This window comes from Struthio camelus, chromosome W (genome assembly GCF_040807025.1).
Source record: "Struthio camelus isolate bStrCam1 chromosome W, bStrCam1.hap1, whole genome shotgun sequence".
NCBI lineage: Eukaryota > Metazoa > Chordata > Aves > Struthioniformes > Struthionidae > Struthio > Struthio camelus.
The window spans coordinates 24,614,905-24,627,833 of NC_090981.1; the positions used below are offsets into that span (position 1 = coordinate 24,614,905).

At 46.5% G+C, this 12,929-nt stretch overlaps 1 protein-coding gene across 2 annotated transcripts in view; it reads left to right on the plus strand.

Annotated features, from left to right (window-relative positions):
• The first annotated feature begins 5,204 nt into the window (after positions 1-5,204).
• Positions 5,205-12,929, plus strand: part of LOC138064159 (E3 ubiquitin-protein ligase TRIM36-like) — a 33,557-nt gene continuing 25,832 nt past the window's right edge. Inside the window, exon 1 of one of the 2 annotated variants that reach the window (XM_068925552.1) lies at positions 5,205-5,354. In XM_068925552.1, coding sequence (XP_068781653.1) covers positions 5,286-5,354 — 69 coding nt within the window. In that variant the 5' untranslated portion in view covers positions 5,205-5,285. The remainder of the gene's footprint in view (positions 5,355-12,929) is intronic. The other variant, XM_068925553.1, reaches the window with a different exon arrangement.

The window sequence follows — 12,929 nt, forward strand, 5'->3', positions numbered from 1 at the left end:
CTTGGATGGAGAGGTTTAAGTGGAGAAAGGCAAAAAGCCTAGAGGTAGATACCTCTGGCGTCAAAGAGGTCCGAACTCGAGTCACAGCTGCCCTTTGTGAACGAAATTGAACAAAATGACAGTGGATTTGAAATTCACCTTTTTATTTTACTACATTTGTCTTTGCCAGAGCACATCCTCAGTGTGCTGAGGATCCCTGGATTACTCAGGAAGGCTAGAGACACCGAGGATGTAAAATCAAATTCGCCGACACAAAGTGAGGGTGTGAACAGGCAGCTGCATCACAGAGGCAGATCCGGGGATTCCAGGGAATCACAAACTAAGTCTGAACCCAGGGTAGGATTTATTACCAGGAGTGTCAGAGAGAAGGGACAGAAGATGGGTGGTCTGCCCTAAGGATCTGTGGTGGAACCTCAGCTGCAGTTGGAAGAGATGTGAAAGTAGGCAGCTCCCTGTCTGTGCGCTGATTGCTCACTAAGAGATGCCAGCTCGTTGTCTTCCTTCTTCCTCCCCAGAGCGCCACGGATGGGGATGGAAAAACGTAACATCCCACTGTCATGCCTAAAAGAACAACTGGGGATCGGTTTTGTTGCAGGGAGAGGTTTAGGTCTGCATGCAGCTACTGTGAGCTTTGAAATACAGTTTGGACATGTCACGTTTATTCTGCTTGTAAAGGCTTTCCAGCCGTCAGAAGGGCACACCTGTTTCATGGCAATTTTTTCAGCTGGTGATAGTTCCCATCAACATCCTTCCCTATGGAAGGAAGCTGTTTAGGTAAAATTCATGAACTATTTACACCAACTCTCTTTAATATTGCTTGAGTTGGGATGTAGACTTTTGAATGCTGCTATGAGAATAAATGCAGGTCACAGTTCTTATCAGAGGTATGCGTGCTTGGATATGCATAAGGATTTTTTTTTCCCCACGATTTCCCACGGTTTGTTCAAATGTACAATTTAACACTGAGGTAGGTCACACTGAATATTGGCATAGTTTTCTGCCACCTATAACATAGGTATTTCTTGCCATTTCTGTTGCTCTGGCATTGAAATTGTCAATAACATTTGAGTCCTGTGAGATGGAAGTACGTCTATACAGATCCATTTCCCTCTGAATACTGTGAAATGGAAGCCCTCCCCCTCTCCTCAGTACTGAATTAATTTTATTAGCCCTTTCTATATTGCCACTTGTAACTGTTTTCAAACATCTTCAAGTAGACTTCCTCATGCAATGATGGCCAACAATTTTAAGCATGGTGTACACGTGTATGGTGGGGGAAGACCCCTGGGCAAGATACTAGACTGGGATAAAGGGTGTGTGCTTGAGTGAGTTCACTCCATAATGAAAACAAGAAAATATCTTAGGCTCCTAGGAGAGTAGAAAGAAAATAGCATCAGGCTTCACTACTCAGCTTTATTTCAGAAGCAAAAACTGAGTTAGAGAAGGAAATCAAGCAGCAAATCTAGAGCTGTGACTACTGTCCTTGAAGAATCAACATATTTCACAGGTCAGGAAATACAAATTTTCTTTACAGTTGAATTTCCATGTCAATGTGCCAAGACAGAGCACTGTGTCCTACAACACTTCAGGATTTCAATACAGGGCCAGATTTTCCACTGCTGTACCCTTCCACATACCAGTTTAGATCATCTGATAATCTGGCCTGGGATACTTGCTTGTTTGGAGACCTGCTTCAAGACGAAGTGATAGAAAGCAAATTGAGTCGTTCTACTATTTAATTTCAATATTAAATGATGTGTTTTGAGGTTGGTAATTTGATGCCAACCAAAATTTTGAATGCCGTTTCAGGCAGGTTCCATAGCAGAGAACCAACCTCAGAGATGAAACAAAGGCAGAAAAATCATGAAAAGCAAATACATATTGGCTATTTATGTGGAACAGGTGAGGAGTTGTCAGCTATTTCTGACATACAGCCTACCTTGCAAAGGTTTTGTAAAACACAGCGGACAGTTACTAAGAGGGGTGAAAGTTCCTCGGCCACCAGCTGCAACGTAAAGTGTTTCCATCTGTCTGCAGCCTTCCAAAGGCACATTCCACTGTCATTCTGCTGCTACTCGAGATAACGCCTGGCACAAACTTTCTGCCATCCAAGGGAAGGTAAACTGGATCCCCCAGAACGGCTAAAGGAATAGATATCTCTTGCAGAGAGTAGTCCTGAATAGTCCTAACTATTCTGGATCTGTAGACAGCCCGTGTTAATGTTACTGAAGCAGCCACGAGGCTCTGTCAAGTCTTGCAGTACTCTGCAGAAATACTCTTTTCTGCAGGGCTGATGGTGGAGTGGGCTGTCATGCAGGGCTCGTGGTCATCCCAAACAGAGCTGTCATACAGGTATGCCATTGCTGAAGCTGTAAAACCAGTGCCAAAGTGGGCTGTGACATCCTCCTTTTTACCCGTCTCTGACAGCCACCCACACCTGGAGGAATATCAGTGGTAGTAAAGCTAACTCTGAAATAAAACTGCTCCAAGAAAAGAGCACAAGAGAACCATCTTTCTCCTATCTCCTCCAGTATCCATCTTGCCCTGGCTGACTTCATCATATGAGCTGAATATACATCTCTTTACATATATGGCATGTTGTAATGAGAACCACAAGCACTTTCTTGTGAGCTGTTGATTGTGGCGTTGATGGATGTGACAAAAATGAGATAACAAGGAAGGAGAAACCTTCCCTTTCAATCCCAAGCCCCAGAATTTCACCCCAGGCTGGTCAGAAGCCCCCTGTATAGCAGAAAGAAGCAAAACAAAACACACCAGAGGAGCAAAAACTCATGAGACAGCAGCCGGAAGTTCAGAGCACTTAATTCAAAATAACAATGTGATTCATGGCCAAAGAGCACAAGGCAAAAGGGCAACCACTTCAGAATAGTCCTATAGTGCGTGTACCGTGGCAGACTCTTGTCGCCTATGGTTTGGAAGATTGTTGGTGTGGGCCTTTTAACATGAACATAACAAACCTGCAGTGAGATTCAGGTGCAGACATACCTCAAGCTGAAAGGTTTTTAGTGTGTAAACTGCTGCATGCGGAGCTGTTGTCTTCTCTTTCAGGGACCAGAAAGGGCTGTAAATTCCTTAGCTTTTCAAATGGCCTGTCATTATTGAACGTTAAGGTCAAAGGTACGTTTGCTGCTTGGCTCTGGCAGTGGAGATTCACACTGATATTGTGGTATAATCTTCCTTGATATAGGAGTGCCTCAGTTGCTTAGCTCAGGACTAATGTGGAGTCCTCAAAAAGGATTACATGACCAGCTTGGGAGATGTGGGACACTTTATTTTAGACAGTCTGCTGTCCCAAGCTGAGCGAGCTCTGCTTTCTGCCTGCAGTCAATATTTAGCAGAGAAATTACAACAGTGAAAATTTCCCACGTGAGTGCCGTTTACTGAGCTGGAATTAGATCAGAGAGGCAAAATATCTCACATCATGTTAAATTATGTATCAAGGACGTCTTAACTGTGTGGGTGATGACAGTTGATTGTCCCCTGTGCCCCTCTCCCCATTGTTTATACCTAAGCTACTTGCACAAAAGCAATACGTGGAACACTGACACATGCTGAAAGTGTGTCTATAGCCCAATAACAAGCTATTGGGTTAATGAGTCACCTGAGATATATATATATATATAAAAAATTCTATGGTATCTAGTAACAGAAAAGCCTGGTAGCTATTCCTGTGTCTCATTTCCTGAGAAAGAAAAGGTATATTGTTTCAGTGAGTAACCTGTAGAAAGAATCTGGGATAACATTACTACAGTATCAGTAAGCTTAGGAAATACAGCCTCTGAAGAGATACATTATACTGGTAAAAACACACCAAAGGGTGTTTTGTAACACACAGAGTGAGGTGCGGCATGGGGCTACCTGGTATCTGAAGTGTAAGAGTGCCTTGCCCCTTTCCACATTTTAGTTCTGGCATGAGCAAAGGGGGAGAGGAGATGAGACTAGGGGACTAGCTACTTATTAGCCCTTCTCTCTGAATCTTGGGACAGCGGGATGCTAAGGGTTTGGGGGTGGTTCTAGGATTCTAGGACCACAGGAGGAAGAAATGAGCCAAACGCTGGCTGAAGTGATCTTTTGTGCCTCTGCCAGAAGCAGGCTACTGCAGCTGCTTGGAGTGAGCCAGGCGGCGTGGAGCAGGAGCGTGCTGCCTGCGGGGTTGGAGGCATCGTTCCCCAGCTGTCCTGTGGGCGCCAGCCCACAGCCCTTGGGTGGTTTTGCAGTGTTTCTGCCTGCAGCTGGCTGTCGTACCAGCTGTGAGCCCTGCGGCAGGCCCTGCAGCTTGCCCGCCTCGAGCAGCTTCTCGCCCGGCCTGGAGTACTTAAATTGCCAGGATACGTTTTCCTGCCTCAGCTATGTGCAGGCACATTGCCTCCATCTCAACTTGAGTGGCAGTATCAAGTTCTGGGATGCAGCAAAACAGATGACAGAAGTTTTCTTCCTGTTTGAGTTACCCTACAAATATGCTGTTAGCCAGCTGCAAACGCAACCACACAGCTCATCCTCCCAATGAGGTACGTTGCATCAGTAGATGCGCCTATTCTTTATAGATGTGCCTACGCACTCTTTCATCTAAACAAAAGCTTGGCATTTAGGAAGAACATGGTGCCTTTGGACAAATGCATTATACTGTACCTCTGCATACGTCCCGTTTTGAACTGTGCTTTCAAGTCCCTCTTTTTGAAAAGAGGCACGTCTACCCTGGGTACAGCCTACTTCGGCAGCTCCCGCTGCAGGGTCAGCCCCAAAGGGTTTTCAAAAGCACTTCTTGTGTTAGATGCACAACGTTCACTTAAATGCAACTCGTGGCCATGCCACAGGGTCCAATGAAGATTGGGGGTACACCGATACAGTGATACTTAAGAATTGACCCGAGCGTGAGCACGGGCAGCCTGCTAGCTTTCACCCAGCACCAGCAGCACCCAAGGAGGCAGCACGGTATCGCCGGCTCTCTGCAGGCGCGCTCCGATGGCCGCCCCGCGCTGAGGCCGAGCCTCTCCGGCCCGCGGGCTGCCGGCCTCCGCCAGCCGGGCAAAGGCAAGAACCACCCCCCGCCGTGACCCGCGTCCGACGGACCCGTTACCCGCTCCGCGCCCGCGGGGGGGGGGGGGGGGGAGGGCGGCAGGGCGGGCGGAGGGGGCCGCGCACGGCGGGGCCGCGCCTCCCGAGCCCGCCGCCCCTCATGAAATTTTCACGGCGCGGCCGCCTTCGCCGCCCGCCCTGCCCGCCGCCACACGGCCGGCGCCACCGCTGCTCCCGCCCTGCCCGCCATGGCGGCGGCGGCGGCAGCCGACGGCAGCCGCTTCGCCTACATCACGGACCTGCTGGAGCGAGGCAAGGTGGGCGCCGTCCCTCGCCGCGCCGCCCCCTGGCGGCCGGGGTCGGGCCGGGCCGGGCGCGGGGCGGGGGGGGCTGGGTGCCCCCTCCTCTCCCCCCCCGGCGCGGGCAAACGGCTGCGGGCGGCGCGCGGTGCGGCCGTTGACGGGAGGGGCGCGCGCCGGGCGGCCGTTGACGGCCGTTAGGCCGGCCGCGGGCGCCGGGGCCCTGGGTTGTGGCTGGCGGAGAGAGCCGAAAAGCGGCGCTGGGAGCCCGGGGAGGGGCCCCCGAGCGAGCTGGGAGCCCGCGGCTTGTCAGGGGTGCGGGGCTGTGCCAGACGCGTCTGGAGGAGAGAGGGTCGGTCCCTGCAGCGGGGCACGGCGCCTCCCGCCCTCTGTTTTGCGCTCTTCGGCCTTCCCTCTGTCTTATTATTATTTTTATGGCCAACTTAACTCATCCCTAGGACTGATGCCTCCTCTTGGAGGCTGGCGTAAGGTTTGCGGCACGCTCGCGAGGCCGTCAGGTGGCAAAGTGAAACAACGAGCGTGGAGCGTTACCCGGACTGAAGCAGTTAGACGCGTGGCATTTTGGCAGCTTTCTGTCCTGTAAACGACGCTTGGTGGATATGGTGCGCTCATGTAGGCAGTATCCATGCCAACGCGTTGCTCGGTGCTTTTTCTGTTATCCGTAGTTGGTGTGGCTGTGGGCAGCGCTGCAGTGAAAAGTGTCACCCGCAGGAAATGACTCAGAGTTTGCAAATATTCGGTGGGAAACACTAGTGTGTGCGTTTCTTAAAACGGGGGGAAAAACCCAACTTCTCGTATATTGTGAGCTGCTGATATGTGTCAGAAACGTGGAGTTTTTCTCCCCGCACCAAAGACTTTACTGTGATGGATTTTTAAAAAGCTGAACTGCATGGCCTTTTTTTATTTAAAAATAAGGGCAGTAAATAAAGGGCTTATTTGGAAGACGCTGTTCCTGCTCTGAAGGCAGAGTCATTTCCAGAGGCTGCCTTCAAATTGCAGTTCCAGTTCACCCACCGTTGCTTCCCATTCCCTCTCCTAAGTGGCCTGAATGAACATGTGGAGCAGGGTGAGAGATGTCTTTCCTGGGTGATTTTCTGCCTCTCCTTGCTGGGGAGGAGTCGCGCCTGCGTCTCCAAAGGACAATTCGGATGGCCAAGTCTTGTTTCGGTCACAGCCGCTTTACGCAGTACACATAGTCATAAAGGCTTTCAGGCAAGGATCCCCTTCTGCCTGTGATTTCCCCTTGGAGGAGGATGATGATACTTCTGTGCTGTCTCTCACAGTCAAACAGTCTGTGCTGGTAACTTGAATTAGACTTCCCCCCCGCAAGAGCATATGCTTCAGTAGACAACTGAGTTAGCACTTTTGAGTGAAATATGCATATGTATTGCAAACAGTGCTGTTCTTTATACACAGAGCATCACAGTTGCCAAGTCCCATCTCAAGAGACACTTGGTGAACCTGAAGAAAATAGGAGCAGTAGCTGTGCTGCGCGCTTAGCAGACTGTTTTGCAGAGGTTGTCCCTCTATTTGAGACTCTTCAAGGGCCAGCTCTTGAGACCTCTCACTCTCTACTTTTCCTTTTGCATTTCTTTCCCTTCAGAGTAGGGTTTTAGGTTGCAGCCCCTTTGTAATTAATTGATGTTACCCAGGAGCTTTGAGTTTAATTCACCACCTGAGGTTCTGCTTTCTCAGAGACAGTAGGAGGGACCTAGTCTACTCAGCCAAGACTATCCACTCGTACTGGCAATGCCCACTACAGGAGGAGCAGCTTGGACTAGCAGACGACTAATTCTGATGGGATAATTAAGCTTCTTTCTCAAGTGGCATAAACCACGCCAGCAAAAGGACTATCCTGCTTGGTAAACTGTATTTGCTTAGGGGCAGGGTATTACTGCTTAGAGGTCTCATTAACCTCATTTTCCCTTTCCCGTGCTCTTAAATCGATAAAGCTGTTTCAACAAAGCCTGAGAGCATTAACATACTCTGAATTAACTGGAAAACATCTCGCTACAGTGAACTCTTACTAGAGAAACAGAATGCAGTAACAATACCTTATGCTCACATACTCACCTATCTGCTATACAGGATCCGAACAGGTATGATATAGCTGATTTATCAGCTTTTAGACTCCGAGCAGCCTTTTATAAGAAAGGGGTCATGCTGTTTTCCCCACATAGCTTCCCCTCTGTGTCCAGCCTCTCAAACCAGGGCAAATCTTTATGTATCGCTTTCCCCCGGGGCATGTGGCTCCACAGACTTGTTATCTTTATTAGTGCTTTCATTAATATTTCTGTGTGATATTATTCCCCTGTGATTCTGTTTCACACTCGCAACTTACACATTGTACCTGGAACACAAAGATGCATGTAACACTTATAGCCCCAATACGATAGTCCTTGTGTAATCCATATGTCCGCAACATCTGTTATGGCTCAATACAATAGTCTTTGAGATATTCTAGGCTTCCAAGGCACCTGTCACAATCATCACAGTAGCATCTGAGCGCTTCAAAATATCCTTGTGAGATAGATTAACTGTTAACTGCATTTTCTAGTGGAGGCGCTGAGGCATAAAGAGATTGTATGACCTTCTTTCAGGACTCTCAAGTCTCAATTCAAATCTTAGCAAGGAAGGACATTCAACTGCCTCAAAATCACATTACGTTCCAGAAATGGCTTGGGGCTTTTTTTCCCTGCCTCCTCTTCACTGTCCATGAATTTCCTTTTGCAACAGTCGAACGCACAAACGCCCCCACAATTGTTGTGCCTCACTCCATTCAAAATTAGGTTCTGTTTTTATAGACTTGTGTTTTCCTCATCGAAATGCATCTACTTCCATTATAATAACAACTTTAATGAATTTTATATGCTATAAGTAAATATTTGTGTTTGAGGGTGTAATAGACATTTCTCCATGTAGTAGAAACGTTTTGGGGCATTTTTCTGTAGAAGGATTAAAATCAATAAACCAATATGAAACAATATGAATTTCAGAGACAGGCTAGCATCACTGATGCTGTGTGCACTAGCCCTTGGTTTAGTTGAAACGAGGGTCTTAGCATACTCCATTTTTTGATAAAATCTCTAGTCTGTTCCGTTATTTCCTCACTCATTTATTTTATCATCTATTCCTGCTCAGCATGGTTTGCAGAAGCTGAGAGCTTGTGATTCATAAAGAACAGCTTTGAAAACAGTGCTCCAGGAAGAGCATTTTGAGAAATGGATACTTTTTAAAAACAAGCCCCAAACCTCATAGGAGAACATGCCAACTTTTCAAAATAATTGTTAAAAGCATATGAAATTCTGTTAAGCTCTCCATCCAGACTGTGCAGATAACTAAACACCAATTTTCTGTCCCTGTCTTCTGTCTGTTTTTATACAGTGACCGATGTACAATTATCTTATAATGGCATTTTTTTATTTCTTTGGGGGAAGATGAGGGTTGAGTCTACATAGTGATGTAAAAACAAAGTCACAGGAGGAACTGAAAAGAGGAAATACAATCAGGTTTACGAGGGGCTGCGGAGGTCAGTGGGTTGTTCTGAGCTGCCTGACTCACTGGAATTGAAGTTCCGCTCCTTGACTTCCAGAAGATAAAGCTTTAGATATTTCTTGCCTATGTGTGGGGAAAAAGCTTGTTTGGGTATTTAGTCCCTTTGAGGAGACTAGTCCTTTCTTTTAACAGCAGTCTACTACTGTTTATAGAGTGTCCAGAAGTGTGTTAGATTATGTCAGTATTGTGAGGGGTGTTTGTGCAAAAAGGTGACTTGGGTTAAAAGACTTGGGTTAAAAGAGCACATGAAGGTAACTTGGTGTTTGATTTGGGTTAACAGCTTAAGGTAGACATTGCAGAGAAGTCTGAATTTGAAATCTCGCAGCTAAGAATTAAAATCCAACTTGCCTGTCTTCGCTGCTTTTAATCTGAGTTACTTAGCTGGGTTAGTCAGCCTGTGTGACAAAGTGTGTTTCTACAGCGTAGACATGCCCTCATCATTTCAGTGATGGATTTTCTGAAGAGCCTACAACAGCAAGCGATGTGATATGGCAAGGGAGAGCTACCAGCTTTGCTCTTAGGGACAGGGATAGCTACAATCAGAAGTAAAGGAGAGAAGGCAATGGGAACAGAAGAGCAATACGCTGGGTGGTACGTGTGTATTGTTGAGATGTTTCGTGCCGTATCTTACGTGGTGTCAGAAATTGAGTCTGTGGGTGAGCTTCCTTTAAATTTGCTTTTTCTTTAACGTAAACCTCTCACGTTTCAAATGCTTTTGAAAAACAACTATTATGTTTTGTTTCTTTAAAACGGTAATATTTGTTTACAGTTAGGATTCTCTCAGTTCAGAGCTGGAGAGTATTTTGGTCTGAATTTCATATATTTTGGGGAAGCTTTTCCATGATAATTCTTCCATTTGCTTGGCACGTGAATATAAAGGATGGAAGGAAACAGCAATGTCTTCTGTCTGGGCTGTTGTCTGTAGCTGCTCTTTGGATCTCCTGAGACTGCTGCTCTCCAGCTTGTCACTGATGTGAAGTAGAATACTGTAGACATGGCAGTAAGTGAAAAAGTAAAGATACACGGAACTGACTTCTGCTTTGAGGTGTGCTAGCTACAAATCCTTCCCGAAACTGAACACAATCCTAATATTCTGGCAGTTTGGTGAGCATAGTCCTTATTGGTTCAGCACTCTCTGTCTAGCAGTGAATAATGTGACCTCCCTAATTTGTTCAGTCTAAGGCTATGAGCTTTGTTAGGAAGCCCGTCGGACCAGCAAAGGTTATGGTCCTGTAGCGCATCTCTGCTCCCGCAAAGTAGATAAACAACCAGAATCAAAGAGTGATTTGGATTCAGCAAATGTCTTGCTACCAGAGAAAACACAGAGTAAAGGACTTGCAGGTCCTACAAGTTAGAAGAGAGATGTTATTTCTTTGGCATTTGGGAAGAAGGCATGTTAAAGCTGTCATTTCAGGTGATTGGACTAGCGGTATGTATCAGTGCTCTATAGTTTGCTGTCATCAAATAAACTGAATATTCATAAGTGTTCAGTGTAACTCGCAAGAACTGTAGTTCTTGTCTTGGAAAATATGCAAAATAATTAAGCATTACAGTCTCACACAGTTACTGAGAGTCCTCAGCAGATAAAATGTGGCACCAGCGGGATGGAGAAAAGCTGCAACAGTGGCTGTACATGAAAGATAAAGCAAGCACTCTTTAAAATGATGATTCCCTTCCACACTTCAACCTTAACAGAAGTTTGAATGCAGATAAAGTCCTCAGATTAGGGTTTGATTATTTTTTATTTTATGACCAAAAAAACTCAAGTCAGCATCATTTTCTCTGTATTTTGAAACACCAAAGGGCTATAGGCCCTTGCTCGCTCTTCAGAGTGACACAGCTGAAGGGTAACTATCGAGAAGACAAAGATGAGCCTGTACTCCTAAGCCAAAAGAAGCTCATTTCTCTCAGGCGCCATAAGTTCCAGCCTGATTGCTGAGCGAAACATGTATCTCAATCTGTGTGACAGAGAAAAGCCTGGGAAAAATAATGACCCTAAAGGTTCAACTTTTAAACTCTAAGCAGAGAAGCAAATCGCACCACTGACAATTTACAGAGAGCTGGAGGTAGGCTGCAACCCCACTGCATGCATTCTGGCTGAAAATACTTCTTATTGCCCAGGGGAAAAAAGTGTCTGTCGGGTAGCTTGGCCCCCAAGACTCTGCCTGTACTGCCACGTTAGCTGAGGACAAATCTCACACTTCAACCTGAACGTCACGTGTATTTATGCCACGTACCCATTGGCTCTGCTCTGATGCAAGTCCAGTCTAACGCAGCGTGCGCTTCAATCAGAGAAATGCAGACCCAGCAGGGGACTGGTGCACACTTGCGCCTTGGCTAGAAAAGCAGTAGAAATAAAACTCTCTTCAATGACTTGGTTCTGGATTTGAATGTGGCCTCGAGCGCAGCTCCTGGAGGCAGGAGAGGTGTTGCCTCTTCGGGGCAGCGACAGGCTTGTGTTGCTTAGGATCCCAATGACAGTACAAATAGCACAGAACAGTGTAGGCTTTCTGTCGCCTACTGAAAACCAGCGCCTCCTCGTTCTTCAAATCGTACTGATAGTTAATGCAAATCAGTGCTTGGCTGACTGCTGTGTACTACCGATTAAATTAACAAGCACATTTAAGCCCAGGTAGGAGGGAAAATAAGGATAACAAAATTGTCCTTCAGTTTCTCTCCTGTGCTGCTAATCTTAGGAATGCAAGGCACTCCTCCAGCTCCCTCAGGCCACCTCACCTGCTGAGGGGACCCAAGCAAATTATGCAGGATGAGTTGAACTCTCTTGACGCTTTCCAGGTAATTCCTGATGTAGAAGGAATCCCTAGTTATTCTCCACAGAACAGGTTTCCAACTGATGCACGTATGTAGCTGAGAACAAAGCAGATGGGTAGGTCTGACCTCGGTGGCCACGCTGTGCTTACTAACCCTTTCTGCAGAGGCTACCAACAGGAGTGTCTACTGATAGTGCGTTGCGCTCTTAGTCATTTAATGTATCAGCGATTCCTAACTGTTCTTTTCTTCCTCTCAGCAGTTTAAAGCTAACGCAGAGCTTGGCACTGCGAATGCCGTAGGCCTGGGCTGGGGCAGGATCAAAAGGCTCGTAAAAAGGTGTGAGCACAAAAGGGGGAGTTTTTCCCTTTAGAGGCCTTCAAAGACCTTTTCATCCATGTCACATCTTAACGTGGTGGAAGAGATGGTAATTAAAATCCTACTCCAAAGTACCTGAAGCCAGGGCAAACAGACATGCAAACAAGTTAATACCTTAATGATCTATCAGGGGATTGAGCAAGCAGTCGCTCGCAAGCCCTGACAATGACAGTGGCTGGCACTATGATGCAACGGCAGGCTGCGGGAGGATGGGAAGGACGCGTGTGCTCCAGGTTTGGCCACGCTGACTACATTGGCCTTTGCTGGCAACTACACCTCTGGCGTGAAGCAAGGCATCGTTTTCCTAGCTGTGCTGCCTAAGACAAAGCTCTTCATATTGTTTCAAAGACAGTAGCAGAGACAAACAGGCTTTGTGCTTGCCTGCAGCAGATAGTTCATGGGGCCCCAAATCAATCACATCCAGGATCAGCGAGGGGTAGTGTGCTAATGTAGCGAAGGCTGGATCACGCTTACTAAGAAGTACGCCCTTTAAAATGAGCCCTAAAAAGCAGGAAACTTGGGGGTAATAAAGGAGGTTAATGGATAATGTAGTTATTCAGAAGCATCCAAAGCATTACTCAATGTGTAGCTGGAAGGCTGACAACTAAACATGTCCTTATCAACCTGTTCTTCCTCCCTTGTGTGCTTTTATTGCTGCAGGGCAGTGTGTGAGCCTGGTCAAGTGACATGATTCAGTTTGAATATACATACTCTGCATTAGTGTCATTATCAGAATAATTTCAAGCCTACTACTCTTTAAGAGGGTGGTTTCTAAAGTAAATATGAAATAAAAACTTTACATGTACTCTTAAAAGCTCTTCTAATATATATTTCTCTTTGCAGTGCTAGACATGCAAAACCATCACCTCT